The 17,620-nt window shown below is 35.8% G+C and overlaps 1 protein-coding gene across 1 annotated transcript; it reads right to left on the reverse strand.

Moving 5' to 3' along the window:
* Positions 1-1,719: 1,719 nt before the first annotated feature.
* LOC111055142 (dihydrolipoyllysine-residue acetyltransferase component of pyruvate dehydrogenase complex) lies at positions 1,720-13,776 on the reverse strand (the record flags this gene model as incomplete). Its single annotated transcript, XM_039443824.1, is given in 5 exon segments — positions 1,720-4,048; positions 5,425-5,618; positions 7,949-8,130; positions 10,426-10,591; positions 13,595-13,776. Coding segments are annotated over 5 exon segments (1,688 nt in total), but the record flags the coding sequence as incomplete, so codon positions are not given.
* Positions 13,777-17,620: the final 3,844 nt, after the last annotated feature.

Genomic DNA, 17,620 nt, shown 5'->3' on the forward strand with positions numbered 1-17,620 from the left:
TCTCAAGTCTACTTTTCTATGATCTGAGCCAGCTGGTGACAGGACAATAGCGCTGCAGACACAAGAAGTCTGCTATCTCTTCATAATGAATGATTTAATAGAATCAACAGTTGCCAACAGTTTGCAATTGAATAATCTTTTTTTCTCTAATTTCGAGCTTATTTTAAATTTTAGGTGAAAATGCTACTGAACATTAATTGTAGAGATTTTTATGCTCAATCTTTTCCACTTGAAATTTTTTGTTTAAATTGTATCTGAAGCCTGATAATTGGAAATCTGAAATTAAACTTTGCATAGATGGTGCAGTGCTCCTGAAATTTTTAAAGATATGAGACTTGTGGCAGTTGATAGTGCTTATTTTCTTGGTATGAATTTGATCAAAATCGTTGGAGCCGTTTTCGAGAAAATCGCGAAAACCCCTGTTTTTGACAACATTTCAGCCGCCATCTTGAATTGCATTTGATCGAAATTGTTCGTGTCGGATCCTCATAGTGTAAGGACCTTAAGTTCCAAATTTCAAGTCATTCCGTTAATTGGGAGATGAGATATACACACACACATACAGACCAATACCCAAAAACCACTTTTTTGGACTCAGGGGACCTTCACACGTATAGAAATTTAGAAATTGGGGTACCTTAATTTTTTTCGGAAAGCAATACTTTCCTTACCTATGGTAATAGGGCAAGGAAAGTAAAAACAACACACTATTGTATCAAAGAAATTAATTGTGTTGTGTGATAAAATAAAAAAATACTTGATAACTTCTTTTATGTTTCAATTTCAGTATAGCCCTGAAAAAAAGCGGACATTTAAATGCTATGCTAGTGAAATTCACTTTAATCTGCGTTTACACCAAAGCTATTAACAAAATGTTAATAACTGAATCCTCATATATTCTATTCGATTGAACGGAACTTGACATACACATATGTTTATCATGTGTATGATAAGTTATGTTTAATCTAATAGAATCTATAAGGATTAAGTTATTAACATTTTCTTAATAACTTTGGTGTAAACCCAGCTTTAGACTATTAGCAGCATTCGTTGAATGAGGAGCAATTATGTTATTTGGAAGAAATTCAGCTGACCGTTTGAAGTGAATCTCACTGGAGATCTTCAGCATTCATAGATAAGAGACCAATAAAGGGCCACATCCACAATCTACATTTAAACCTAAAACACGATCACTTGAATATTCCTTGAGATATGGTCGGATTTATCATAATGCGATTCATTCCCTGTTTAAACAAACAACAGTTTAAAACAAGATTGTGCACATACACCTTAAGGTGCGTACAGATATACGCGCCGCGAACATGAGCAATTCACTTTTAATCAGCTGATTATATCTGTATTTTTACAGAAACGGTAAGATACAGATATAAAAAGCTTGGCATCAGCTGATTAAAAGTGAATTGCTCATGTTCGCGGCGCGTATATCTGTACGCACCCACAGAGAAGAAAGTTTAAGAAAGTTATTCCTTCTACTTTGTGACGCACCTTAACATTACTATGAGATGAGGTGGAGCAACTGGAGTGAGATTCATTTTAAACTATCAAAAGTGGTTGAATGGAAAGCACAATGTCTATAGAAATATCTTTCCATAGACCTTGAGAACCACATGATAAAAAACTTGCTGCTACTTCAATGTAATGCTGGAAGTTTACAATGAATCTCACACTACCATCTTAGTTCAACACAATAAAACACAGTTTGCTGAATTGTACGAAAATATATATTTAAAACAATTCGCTAACAATGTCAAGATCAAAATTATAAAAACATTCACAGGCTGAACCCTGATAGATACAATGTTGTTCAGGTAACAATAGAATACAAATATAGTCAACACTACATTCCAGCTACATAACATGAACATAAAGCTATACAATTAGTTTTGAACCAATAAGGACACATAAAGCTTTGTAAAAAAGAAAATATAACCCATTTTGACAGCTACAAACTCTTCAATCTTCTAAAAAACAGACTAGCAAACAAACACGAATAAATTTGTACGTAAAAGAAAATATTATTGTACGTTGGAATTGGCGAGTAAATCACTACCAGGAATGCTAAAGTCATATGAAAAGAAGATAAAGTTAATTGAAAAAAATATACAACTGAATAAAAATGTTTCAACTCAACAACACCTCCGGTTATTAAAAGAAACGAGCTTAAACAATTCATTTAAAATAAAGTTCAACGTCTTGAAAACTATCAAATTGGTGATGCAAACTTTTAAAAATAACCAAATTTTGTGAAAGATTGGAACAATGTATCAACATTATTGAAACAAAAACAAAGCTCATCCTTAATTTTCCACCCCAAGCGTAAGACCATGATCTCATGTACATAATTACTAGCTTACCATTTATATTTTTCTCCATATCTGTTAGGATTCCCAAAAATAGAAGAACGATTCGTTTTTCAAGATAATTACAACCAATAATTTATACTTGTAAAATATTTAAAGCTTTATAACATATTTATAATAAACTTCAAAACTGTAGAAACGATAATTAATATAATATTACTTTCAAAAAAAATTATTTATTCAAAAAGGTGAAACGGTTGAAACTTTACAATTTTATTGTAAATAACAATAAATAATAAATAAAATATTACAAATCAGTTTAAATTCTACAATTTTATTGTAATTAAATAATGAAATTGAATCAAGTCTGAATATCATTCAAAATAATTAGACCAAATTATATTTAGTCCTACTCTATTAAAGGGACAAAAATAAAGATTTCAATATATTTAGTGCAACTGGAAATAATTCCATCCTAATTAATTTAGCCTCATCTCTCACACTACTGAGGTAATTATTGCTATTTACAATGTAGCACTTCCAAATGCATAATTCAAGAAGAATTTACTAGATTCCACCATTATATACACCGTTCAAGTGTCACCTTAGGTATAATATCTTCATCTTTACATCAACAATTTGGAAGATTATTATACCACAATTATTTAAGACACCTTTCAATGATACGTTCCAGGAGCAAACTTAGTTATAAAATCTCATCATACTTGAACAATAATTTACAAAAATATCGATGAACCATTGTTCAAACATACGCTTCAGCGGAAACCTTAGTCTTGACCACATGTGAGGCACTATCAGACGCTAAAAGCGAGGCCGGATTCTCCAGATAACCTTGCAGAACCTCCATAAAAGCGGCAACGTCGCCTTCAGACAATGCTCTCGCGTCATAAGACAGTGTTGCCGACATCACCGTTGCCGCTCTACCATCAAGCTTTACATAGGGTTGTCCCCCACCCACCGCTAATATCGCAATTTGGGGCGGATTTATGATAGCGCTAAACTCAGTGATCCCAAACATACCTAGATTCGAAATCGTGAAACTGCCCCCTTGAAATTCGTGTAACTGTAGTTTACCCTCACGCGCTCTACCGGCCAACTCCCGAATCTCCTCCGAAATCTGATCAACCGTTTTCATATCCGCCGACTTCAATATCGGAGTTATCAACCCGTTGGGCGTTGCAACGGCCACCGAAATATCAACCCCATTATAAGATGTAATCTGGTCGTTAACGTACAACTTGTTAACGAACGGACACTGTTTCAACGAGCGTGCAACGGCTTTCACAACGAAATCGTTGACGGAGACGTTGACGCCAACGTTTTTCAACTGTTTACGCAACGTCAACAACGAGTCGATCTCGGCCTGCAGTGTGGAATAGGCGTGCGGGATTTCACTCTTCGATTGCGTCAACCGTTTCGCGATCGTTAAACGCATCGACGTTATTTCAACGTCTGTGTAACCGGTCTTTTTCCTACCTAGAACGGTAGGTTGTGATGTCGAGGAGGAGGTGGAAGTAGAGGTGGATGTAGATGTGCTACCTCCAGGGAGCGGCACCTGCACAGGTGGTTTAGGTTGGAGGTTTTTGTCGGTGATGTATTTCAAGACGTCTGCTTTTAGTATGCGACTATTTTTTCCAGTGGCTTCAATCTCCTTGCCGGTCAGATGGTATTGTTCTAGGAGGGCTCTCACTGCTGGGCCAAATAAACTGTAAACAATGAAAAATAGGGTTAAAATAGAATATAAACTTCATCAAAATTGAATGTAACTGTTATTTGAGTGAAAGTACAGATTACAACTTTTTCATAAAAATATTCAATTAACAAGGGCATTTTTTATAGGAGACAAAGTACACATACTGGTTCTGGATGGAACTGTTTCGGATAACTTACAACGCTTTCATAAGTAAGTTATTCAATTAGGCGGATTTCACAGCAAAGCTGGGCTGGGCCGAGCCGAGCTGGGCGGAGAAATGCGATGCCGAGCCGAGCGGAATCTGCCTGCGTTCGCACTGAAGCCGATTGCTGATTTGCTTTTTAAGACATTTTTCAAGTTAAAAACACAAATACTGCGCAACTCACTACGTGGGAAGATCGAACTAAACTGAAAGAAACAGAATCCGCTTGGTCGAAAACGCTCGAGTTGAGCGTCAAGCCGACTGCACAAATCCGCTCGGCTCGGCCCGGCGTTGATTTGAATTCTCCCGACTAAATCCTGAATAGTTAGCGAGCAAGCGGATTCCGCTCGGCCAAGCTTTGGTGTGAAACCCCACCTAGAAAGAGTAATTTTCATTCTATTTGACAGTAATTCTGTCAAAAAAGAATAATTTATAATATTCACCTTCGAAATATGTCATTTTATAACCTGGAAATGAATTCTAATATGAGATTGAATAGTCTGGTATTCCATTATATTTTTTAATAGCCTAAAAACTATATGGCACATTGCGAAGGTAGAAAAGGATGCATTTATCTGCTTTGTCTAATATCAGAGGAGGATGGCAAATCAATGTTAATCAGAAGCTGACATTGAAACATGAATCTCACTCAGGATATTGTTTCTTTCCAGTGGATTGAGTTTATCTCTTCTTATAATAGCATCATACTATTACTTTTGTTAGAATAGTAGACGACACCCGTATGCTTTTTGTAATGAATAAAGATAATTATAATTGAAATTTGAATAGCTAAAATTTGAAACGAATTAATGAACAGACAAACAGTTGATATAGTGAGATTCACGTTATAATGACAGTATCAACACAATATGATACAGTATCATATCAACTTGATACACAACACCATGATTTGATACATCCAATGTCTACTTTGTCGAATGATAGACAAGGATTGCAACAACAATACTAATCAAATACTGCCATTATAACGTGGACCTTACTAAACAACAAGAACAACCACTACATGATACAGTATCAAACCAGTATGATACAGTGTCATCTCAACTTGATACACAACACTATGATTTGATACATTCGCTATCTGCTTTGTCGAAAGATACACAAGGATAGCAACACCAATGTTAATCAAATATCGCCATTATAACGTGGACCTCAGTATAGCTTACCCATGCAACTGATGAGCAACGGCGGGAGCTGGCGATCCCACAGTGGGACTTGGAGGAGTGGGGGCTGAACCCACACTGGGTGTTTCCCCCTGGGCCCCACCCATAGCAGGAATCTGCACATCTGTCCAGTCCTCTCCTTCAGCCACCACTAGAGCTATCAACTGTCCCACTTGGGCTTTTGTTTGAGCTGGTACCTGGGCAACAATACAACAAACTCATATATTTATCTTCATTTTGTACAATATACAATACACAACAAAATCGTAGATCAGTTCTTATCGATGATTATTAAACGATAATCCAAATTAAATGCTGTAATTCACCCCAAAGACTTCTGCTACCGGAAATATTGACAACAGGGTAAACAACTAGATGGAAATTCGATGAGCGTTTCTATTCAAAAATAATTTGTCAGCCCGGGAATCGAACCCAGTACCTCCTAATTGTCGGTCGGAATGCTTACACTTACATCAAACCGACAATCTCTGGATAATTTCCATCTGTAGACTGGCTGGCCGCTGGCTTCATATAAAATGAGCGCTGCTATCCAGAGATTGTCGGTTTGGTGTAAGGGTAAGCATTCCTGACCGGCAATTAGGAGGTACTGGGTTCGATTCCCGGGCTAACAAATTATTTTTTGAATAGAAGCGCTCATCGAATTTCCATCTAGCTGTTCACCCTGTTGTCAATATTTGCAGTAGCAGAAGTCTTCGGGGTGAATTACAGCATTTAATTTGGATTTTCGTTTAATAATAATTAATTCATTAGCATTTGAATAATTGCAATATCTCAGTAATTTCCATCTGTAGTTCTTATCGACAAAAACTAAAGAACCGACTTTCGTTTGATCCGGTACCTGGGTAATAAAGGAAATAAAATCTCGATAAAATTTGTTCTTATCGACAAAAACTAAAGAACCGACTTTCGTTTGATCCGGTACCTGGGTAATAAAGGAAATAAAATCTCGATAAAATTTGTTCTTATCGACAAAAACTAAAGAACCGACTTTCGTTTGATCCGGTACCTGGGTAATAAAGGAAATAAAATCTCGATAAAATTTGTTCTTATCGACAAAAACTAAAGAACCGACTTTCGTTTGATCCGGTACCTGGGTAATAAAGGAAATAAAATCTCGATAAAATTTGTTCTTATCGACAAAAACTAAAGAACCGACTTTCGTTTGATCCGGTACTGGGTAATAAAGGAATAAAATCTCGATAAAATTTGTTCTTATCGACAAAAACTAAAGAACCGACTTTCGTTTGATCCGGTACCTGGGTAATAAAGGAAATAAAATCTCGATAAAATTTGTTCTTATCGACAAAAACTAAAGAACCGACTTTCGTTTGATCCGGTACCTGGGTAATAAAGGAAATAAAATCTCGATAAAATTTGTTCTTATCGACAAAAACTAAAGAACCGACTTTCGTTTGAGCCGGTACCTGGGTAATAAAGGAAATAAAATCTCGATAAAATTTGTTGAACACATTATTGCTGATGAGTCTGTTGTAAAACTTCTCCATAGTATTAAAAAACGCCATCTTAAGTTAGTTTGGTTGTGAAACCCACTTCTATTAATTTAATTACAGGACTGCAATTCCAACATTACCAGAAGTAATGCAGTTACAGGACTGTGTTAAATCCAACACATCTTCAACTATACTAAGAAACTTAGTTGTAAGAGAAATTTTAATAATCTTTCTTTTGCACAATAAAAAATACACAGAAGGTTCTTAGCTGGTTAATCTTTATTAGTGCAACAAAAGTCGAGAATCAACTATGGTGAGGTCCACGTTATAATGGCAGTGGAGAAAGATAGGAGATCAACGTTGCCGAACCTCTATCTTGTCAATGTCTTCTATAGACGGTAGCTGATAAAGGTTTATTGATGTAATATTAACTGTTCATTCACGTTTTAAATAATCAATTATATTTTATTAAGCAAGAAATAATATTTTTCAATAACTCCATAATGAATTTTCATAAGGATGAAATATTTTGTTTATCAATTACTAATTCTACATTGTTGAAAGACGACCTGGCAACAGAGCAGAGCGAGAAAGAGATAGCACTATCCGCTTTGTTGAATGATAGACAAGGATAGCAATACCATTGCTAATCAAACACTGCCATTATAACGTGGACCTCACTACAGGAAAATTCGTATAATTAGATACACTTGTTTCACCCTCCAAGCTATCTAATAACTTGATATTTATTACTACATGCAGATTGTCTAAGACCCCGACTAAGTCGGGGTTAGATACCAATCATGAGATGAGATAGGAAAACCATTACTGTGAGGCTAGGCGCACACCGATGAGTCAAGACAAGACACGACACGTTTAGTCACAATACTTCACATGTCTGCTTATGAAGATATGTCTAATTGCAATGACTAATCAGTGTGTGTTGCTCCACAACCAGCTATGTGAAGTATTGTGACTATTGTGACTTATTGTCTTGTCTTGACTAACTGGTGTGCGAATAGCCTAAAAATCAATTCAAAGACCAAGATACATACCAATATTTTGGCGAGAACTCCCTCATCGTCAACTTCCATGGACATGACAGCTTTGTCCGTCTGGATCTCGCAGAGCACATCACCGGGAGACAGCTTTTCACCTTCCTTCTTCAGCCAAGAGACAATTTCGCCCTCCGACATTGTAGGAGATAGGGCTGGCATCATCACGCTTGTACCAGGGACTGCAATATCAAACATAAAACTGCTCTATTCACTCACATTCTCCACTTGATTATATTCATCAAAGTTTAATCCTTTATTACTTTGTATTAATGAAAATGACTATCAATGTCCTACCATAGAGAAAAGATAGCATAAGAAGATATCCCATGGTATTAGCTTCCAAATTTCAAGTCGATTACAGTCGACTACTTTCCATTATTACAGTTTTGTTGGGGTGAGAATGTAAGAACGGCACAGTATGAGAGACTACCAGCGGCTACTCTCAAGGCTTCACCAAAAACAACTACTACGACTATACGCTTGAGTTAACAGTAGAATATGGATCATAAACACCCTACATCATAAGCTAGCCCAACTCTACAATACAAGTCACATTAAACTTGAGGTCCAATTCCTCAGCGGCGACTCTAGCCGCTCAGCTACAGCCGCGCTGTATTATCGACTAGCCGTCAGGCTCGCTTCGCTCGCCATATCCGTCTAGCCAGGGGGCTCCGCCCCCTGGACCCCCGTAAAATATAAGATCAGCGGGCTCGCTTCGCTCGCCATATCAGGCGATATAATATTCCCAGGAATAGCTCTGATTGAAGTAGCAGTGCCCAATCAATTTTTCCGCGATAAATGCATTTCAATCTTCAACTTTGTGCCAACCTAACAAAGTCAACTCAACTCAATGCCAACCTGACAAAATTATTAATTTAGTTACCAGTTAACAACTGTTTCGAAGAGGTACTCTCTCTAGATTATAGTTCTATATTAACATATGGTATGGACATTTTTCAATTATAATTAAGAGATTGGAATAAGAAGAATATACATGCTAAAAGACGAACTTTAAACCCTTAAAAACCACCCTTAGAATTAAAATATTGCCAAAAGATTTCTTAGTGCGCCTCTAAAGGGCCAACTGAACATACCTACCAAATTTGAACGTTTTTGGTCCGGTAGATTTTTAGTTCTGCGAGTGAGTGAGTCAGTCAGTCAGTGAGTGAGTGAGTGAGTGAGTGCCATTTCGCTTTTATATATATAGATTGTAGTCTATCATACTGCATATATCATTGTAGGCTTTAGTCTACATACATAGACTTTAATAATACCATAGAGAAACAATAGCTTGAGTAGATATCCCATGGTATAGGGCGTTTATGTCGCAACTTTTACTGTTTTCTCAAGCTGATAGAGCACGTATTTCTTTCCCAAAAAGGTGTGTGACGCTGGTAGTCTCTCATATTGTGCTGTTCAAACACTCTTACCCGTCAAAACAGTAGAAATCTTCAATAATCGATAGTAATCGGTTTGAGATAACAGTAAAAGTTGCGACATAAACACCCTATACCATGGGATATCTACTCAAGCTATTGTTTCCCTATGATAATACACAGTAATAGAATACAAAACTTTCCATTAATTCACATGCATGAGGACGTGCCCATCCAACAACACGGGAGTGACCAGGTCAAAACCTTGTCGTTGATGAGTGGGCTTGAACTGGGGAACTCTAGGCTACTAAGCAAGCACTCTATCCACTAGACCACGGATCACTTAAAGGAGCAAGCCTGTTGTTTCTTTCCCAATCACTCATAATGAGTTGAGAATGCTATTGTATCTATAAATGTATAAAAATTGAATAGCCTAATAATAATTATAATATCGAGTAACCTGGTTGGCTCAGGTCTGGTGTCAGAGTTTTCAGGTCGCAACTGACCAATTCCAGGGCCTCTGACATGACCTAACGTCTGCTTCTAATTTATTTTATTCATTTATTTATTCATCATTTACAATCAACTTAAGGACAAAGAAACATACTACAGTCCAAAACTTCTTTTCATCCCAATTTCATAAAATAAATTGTCCAGATAAAGGTTATGTGCGACTTTCCAATTCTTCACTAACTTCCACATTGAAACAAAACACAAACACTTGAAACAATTTATTTTGAATTTAGAAAGATTAAGATCCGAATTGATAACAAAATTCCTTCTACTTATTAGCACTCACAACTGTAAAATAAATATTAATTTGAAATATTTTGTTCCGAAAATTAAAACAATCTTCTCCAATTGAATATAATAAGTAAATGAATAAAGAGCCTCAATGACAAGGCTTACTATGCATGGCCTCCACGTTCTCCTAACCCAACAACATACAATTTTCACCTTTCTGATTTCACCTCACCATCGTAAGTGGATGTATTATGATTGTATGGATAGCAAGTCGATAGATTGATAAAAATGATTTCACCTCACCATAAGTAAGTTGATAGATGGATGAATCTGATATAATAAATTGTTTCTCACCACTGCCACCAGACGGAGCTGCAGCTACAGAAGAGGGGGCTGGGGAGGAGGCTTCTCCACTGCCCGCCCCACCACTGGGAACCTCAGCCGTTTTCCAGTCTTCCCCCTCTGCTACCATAAGGGCTATCAGGGTACCGACCTGCACCTCTCCTTCGCCGGAAGGCACCTGGAAAAATCACCAAAAAATTATTGAAAATAGTGGAGATATTTACACAAAAATGAGAAAAATTAACCTCACATAGTTAGGCTATCAGTTAACCAAATGGATAATATCAAATAAAAGCCACTATAGTGAGGAGGTCGACGTTATAATGACAGTATTCGATTAACATTGGTGTTGCTATCCTTGTCTATCATTCGACAAAGTAGATGGCACTATCCTTTTCTAGTTCCGCAATGTTGCTAACTTAGATCGTTTTTATCAATCTGGAAATATAATTATTAAGAAAATATATTATCATAATTCCGGAAATTCATTATTTAATAATTGAAAAATATATTCTCTTGACTAATAAAATATAATTTATTAAAACAAGAATTAACGACAGTTGATATTATTGACCGAGCGAAGTGAGGTTTGGCATTTCTCTTAATGTTTATATGTTGCGCATTTACGGCGAAACGCGGTAATAGATTTTTATGAAATTTGACAGGTATGTTCCTTTTTTAATTTATTGCGCGTCGACGTACATACAAGGTTTTGGGAAATTTTGTATTTCAAGGATAATATAAAAGGAAAAAGGAGCCTCCTTCATACGCCAATATTAGAGTAAAAATCTGGTGTGGTACACTCACACAACTTTCCTTGCTCATTGAACTGGGAGCCTCATTCTTAAACGATAATAATTTAGAGAAATAACATAATGACGATTGGCGGCAACATAATTATTTGAAACTACGATCGTAGTGTATGTGTGTATATAATTATTGTTTTCAGAGTACTTTTTCCTTTGTGTAAATTGTGAAATCCGATGATTTTTTAAAAGTCGTCAAAACAGCTGTTCTACAGATGAAATATCTCGACTATGTGTTATTTTTATAGACTGCTCTACCTACCTACTTCATGCACGAGAAGGAGGTTACAAAGTACATTTCTCAAGGATGGGGTGAACCCCCCATTAGTTTCCCAGAGAGGAGACTCATGCCAGTTGATGGGGCTGATAAATAACTATACAGAGTATGAATTTGAAATAAATCAGTCGAGTAATTTTTGAGAAAATCGTGAAAAACATGGTTTTTCAGTAATTATCCGCCATTTTTCTCGAGAATATTACGCAGCTCCTGCAATTTTCCTAGAAATAAGACTCATGTCAGTTGATAGGGCTTATAAATAGCTATCCATGGTATAAATTTGAAGAAAATCGTTAGAGCCGTTTTCGAGAAAATCGTGAAAAACATGGTTTTTTAGTAATTATCCGCCATTTTTCTCGATAATATTACGCAGCTCCTGCAATTTTCCCAGAAATGAGACTCATGTCAGTTGATAGGGCTTATAAATAGCTATCCATGGTATAAATTTAAAGAAAATCGTTAGAGCCGTTTTTGAGAAAATCGTGAAAAACATGGTTTTTTAGTAATTATCTGCCATTTTTTCCGCCATCTTGAATTGAATTTTATTGAATTTCTTATTGTCGGGTCCTCATGGTATAAGGACCTTAAGTTTAGAATTTCAAGTCAATCGGTTAATTAGGAATGGAGTTATCGTGTTCACAGACATACACACATACACACATACACACACACACACACACACACACAGACCAACACCCAAAAATCATGTTTTTGGACTCAGGGGACCTTGAAACGTATAGAAAACTTGAAATTGGGGTACCTTAATTTTTTTTGGAAAGCAATACTTTCCTTACCTATGGTAGTAGGGCAAGGAAAGTAAAAATCAGACTATAGAATTATTCATCATAAATCAGCTGACAAGTGATTACACAGATGTGTGGAGAAGCCAGTCTATTGCTGTATTTCCATAAGGTCTATAGTTCCAATCAGGTACTTGTGGATGAGAATACTGTGTGAGGTCTACTGTTCACAGAACTACTAGTATATGATACTAGTTTACCCGGCGAACTTCCTACCACCAAAAAATCAATGTATCTCATGTCACACTTGAATTTATTTGGTGAATCATGAAATTTATCTGACAATCAATATTTTTATTTCATCAAGAAGGGTGTACGGAGCCGGAAAAGTATTAAGCCGGATTCGCATACAACAGTGACCTTGGAAATATAATTCTTATGAGCTCTAATTGGACTATTCCCACTCAGCTCGGTCGAGTGAGTATGAAAAATTCCAAAGAACTTCAGGAAATTAAATTTTTACTTTTAACTGTTCTGTATGAATCCAGCTTTAGTCTTCCATCAATAATATAGTCGTCTTTGACTATTAATCTTCTATTAAAATGAGAGAGAACTGTTTACTTCAAGAGACGATTAAAGAGCCATCTTCTTCAGAAGATAATTTTTGGGAGGACGTCTACTCTCTGATGATCAGATGAGACAAATCACGACCACGGCTGCAAGGCCGGATTATTATGCCGGTCTATTAGGATTTCCACAAGTATGCAAGTAACAGAAATTTCAACCTTTTTATCGTCACTGAACCGTCTGTACAAGAGAGGTATTCAATCAGTCTATTAACAATTATTATCCTTCCGGCAGTCACGCTGTTGTAATAAGTACAACAGTGTCAGTTTCTTTGCTGCACAAAACTATTGAATGGGGTGTTGTCAGTGAATGAGTCACCTATTCATTCCAAAACTTTCCCCCATCACTTCACTGAGTTGCAGTATCAACCGAGCAATGGTTCAGTCTGTAGGTGCCATTTAGTCGCCACAGTGCATAAGATAGGGAAAGACTGTATGCGGGGACTGTAAACGAACCAATAACACAGAATTGATGGCTTTGCTTGATGTACCTTATTGGGCTATGAAATGGTAATCATCCAAATCTTCATAGGCGTAAAATAATCCAAGAAGATGGAAAAAGTAATTATACAAATAATGAATATGTTTTGAAGGTAGAGTACATAACACTTGGAAAATTGGATGTTGTAAAAAGTACAACACGCGACTGCTCGTGTGATTGAGTAGGGCGGGTCTACCGGAAGGTTAACATAAAATACAATACATCAATAGTCCAAACAAAAAATAACTCACCATAATTTTAGCAAGAATTCCCTCCTCCTCAGTTTCAAACGCCATGACAGCTTTGTCAGTTTGTATCTCGCACAGAACATCACCCGGTGCAATCGTATCTCCCTCCTTCTTCAACCACTTCACAATGGTACCAGCTGTCATTGTAGGTGACAGAGAGGGCATCTTTATCTCCTGTCCAAGGACTGTGAACATGTCAAAACAAAAATTACTTTCAAGCTAGAATGTTTTGCAGTTTGGATTGCCGACTATTATTGAATTCTGAACTATTTGATGAATAGAGAGTGATACTGTAGAGAAAAGATAGGCAAGTACTGTGATTTTGTGATACTGTATCGCATAGTGTTGATACTGTATCACAGTTATAGCATAGATAAACGATAGGATAAAAAGATACCCCATGGCTTGTAGAATTCATTCAAAGTTTGGAAGTTTTGTATCAAATGTTGGTGTTGTGTATCAAGTTGAGATGATACTGTATCATATTGTGTTGATCCTGTATCACTTTGTGATACTGTATCATATTGTTTTGATCCTGTATCATTTTGTGATACTGTATCATTCAGGGTATTTTCATCATAGAGAAAATCATGGAGTAGGCTAGATTTATTTATTAGGTTAGCACAAACAATACAATGATCGGAAAAGAAAAAACAGGCTATTGCCCAAAACGTTTTTAATTTCCTAATTTAGAATTGAAATATTGCATGAATAGATATACCATGGTATAGGGTGTTTATGTTGAAATGTTCAATGACAACTAAGCCGATAGCCCTAGTAGAAGTTATTTTACATGAAGCTATGTGACGCTGGTAGTCTCTCAGCAGCAGTATGACAGTATGAGAGACTACCAGCGTAACATAGCTCCACAAGACAGAAGTACTAGGACTATCGGCTTGAGTTAACAGTAAAATTTAAAATATTAGGCTACCTATACCATAGGATATCTTATTATTCTATATTTTCTCTATGTTATTATTCCCATGGGTTCTAATGGAGCTACTCCCACTTAGCTCGGCAAAGCAAGAATGATTGTACCTTATTCGCATTGTACCGGTCACGTTCATTGGTATTGTGAGGATCCTGCTTTATAATATACTTTAAAAATACCTATTCACGAATCACTCTCTATCTTATTTAAGTAAGTCTTGACAAAAATTTCAATATTCATTTATGAGCATAGGAGCAACAGAATCTTTCAGACATAACTTGAAACCTAATAAGTAAGTCTCAACTATGTTGTAATTTTATTAAACTTAATAAAGCCTGATCCCATTTCTTATAGAATAGGATACATCGGAATGTATAATAATATTTTTTGAGTAACAACCCCGAGGATTTATAAATTACACAATTTGAACAAGTTTGTAAATCAAACATCATTATGAGTTTGCAGTTACCTTATCAGTATGATTGGGTAATCGGTCTTAATTAATAGCTACTCTTTTTAAAATTTGAGCAATTTTTCCAACATGCATTGAATCAAACATCACTAATTTTATTTTATCGTTGATCTTTATCTATTTAATTCACTCATAGACTTTAATGACTGTGACACTTCTTGTGTTGACAAAGACTCAGATGATTTTAATTACATGATCATAAAACTATGTAATAGGCTGCCATTGAATGCTAGACATATTACTTTCAGGAGGTTCAAATGTATATAAATGCAAAAGTGGTTAAGAAATCCAAGCCACTTTATTCACTACAGGAGTGGCATGACATGATCCTGAGTGGTTTCAACTTTGAATAATATGACTTGTCTTTAATACTGTTGTCTATCTTTATATCACTATATCTTTAGGGTTGTGTGGTAGAGAGGACCAGGAGTCCTAACTCCGCCCTAATAAAGGCAATTAATTAATCAATCAATCAATCTGTATATCAAATTGTTTGTCTTCCTTACTTGTGTGATTTGAAATTGTACCTAATCTGACAGTGTCCATGTATTTATGTGAATAACTTGACAAATAAATTCTATTCTATTCAAAGAATTTGAGACTCATTGTTTGATTTAATTCTTGATTTTTAATGGTTGTATTTGAATACAGTAGAATTAATGATGTTGCTTTTTTATATTATTCGTTTTTCTTATAAAAAACATGAGTGCTTTCCATACTCAACCAATGTTGAAAGCTTAAAGTGAATCTCACTACAGGCTGATAACTATTATAAGATACAGTTGAAAAGATATTTCAAAAGTTTCCCTTGAGGTCCAATTATTAAGCAACGACTCTATCCATTGACTTCAGTTAGTCTATTACTGTATAATATCAACATTATTGTAGGCTATAGTCGACATAATAATATTATAAAAACAGAGCATACTGTAGTCAGCATATTATATTAGGTGGACTATAGCCTACAATAATAAACAGTAAAAGATAACAGCCGTGAATACAGAGCGACTGAAGTCGTCACTTGGGAACTGAAACTTAACGCCACTGCAAATTAAATCTTTTTCTCAAGAATCTCATATCATTAATATCATAAAACTCTCAATGATGTTTTGCATCACGAACTGCTTTATTATCAAATCACTTTTTGCTATTAGAAAAAAACGACTAGCAGTCATATTTTTTACAATAAATGAATTAATCACTCTCTGTGACAACGGCAGGTCCACCATCTTCTTGGTTGACAACCAAGATCTCGTTGTCACAGTGAGTGATTCATTATTGTAAAAAATATGACTGCTAGTCGTTTTTTCTATAATAGCAAAAAGTGATATCATAAAACTTTAAACTTTTTCAAATTTCATGACGGTGACGAAAGCAGGACAATTTCAAACATCAAAACTTTGAAATCTTCATCATCACCAGAGAAATAATTATTCATATTAAATAGAAATACTAAGAAATTGTCAAAAACCACAGATTTATTGATAGTGTTACACCATTGTCAATCTCTAACAGAGTTTACCAGAGATTGAAAATGGTGTAACACTATCAATAAATCTGTGGTTTTAGACAATTTCTTAGTATTTTTATTCAATATGAATAATTACCACAATATCAACTTCTCAACTACACAGAAAGTGAATTATTAAATAGTATTTTATTTCTCTATGCTATCACCATCATACAAATTACAGTGGTGTGCTTAACGCTTTGGATGATTTTTTTCAATAATATGTATCTACTCACATGATTGTAGCAGCACATCTATCCATTTCCAGTAAAGGACCTCCACCAGAGAATACATACAGCTCATGTCCTTTCAAGGCCAACGCCCACAGCAACAGACGAAGAAAAAATGAAACCTGTACAACATGCAGACGTGAGCAGACATATGGAGGCAGACATTGTTTTGGCGTTCGGGAATCAGCTGATAATCAGCCAATTGGAGAGCTTCCTGCTCTGCCGTCTAGTCTGAAAACGCCTGCAAAAAACACGCCTAGTATGGTCTCACCCTTATGCATACCATTGTGATTCGCATGATGGCGACGGTAGCTGGAGAATTTCCAACTTCATAGATGGATTCTCACTCATGTGAGAAAATCAGTGAACGTGTCTTGTTTAGTGAGAATATTATTTTCAAGAGATTTAATGGGACTATTCATATTGGTAGCCTAGAGTGTGAATATTACTCTCAAGAGTTCTAATGGGACTATTCAGATTGGTAGCCTACAATGAGAATATTATTCAAGAGATTTAATGGGACTATTCAAACTAGTACATTGAGAATATTATTATCACGAGTTCTAATGGGACAATTTATACTTGCTCGGCCTAGCAACATGAGAATTGTCCAATCAGAACTCATAGAGATTACGTTCTCACTGTACTAGAAAAGTTCACTCAAATTATTGTCGAAATCATTTCTCTCTCTCTCTCTTAGTGATGTGCTCAAGGATTTAAAATATATATTTTTCTTTGTTGTAGCTTAGACACTGTGTATCTTTGTAAATATTTGAAAATCGCTTACTTTTTGTGATGAGATGAAGCTGAATTTTTCAATTTTCTACTCACATGAAGCAACCCTACCCTAATCAAGGGACTTTTCCCAGGCCCTTTCAAATATATA

This window comes from Nilaparvata lugens, unplaced genomic scaffold (genome assembly GCF_014356525.2).
Source record: "Nilaparvata lugens isolate BPH unplaced genomic scaffold, ASM1435652v1 scaffold1639, whole genome shotgun sequence".
NCBI classification, from domain to species: Eukaryota; Metazoa; Arthropoda; class Insecta; order Hemiptera; family Delphacidae; genus Nilaparvata; species Nilaparvata lugens.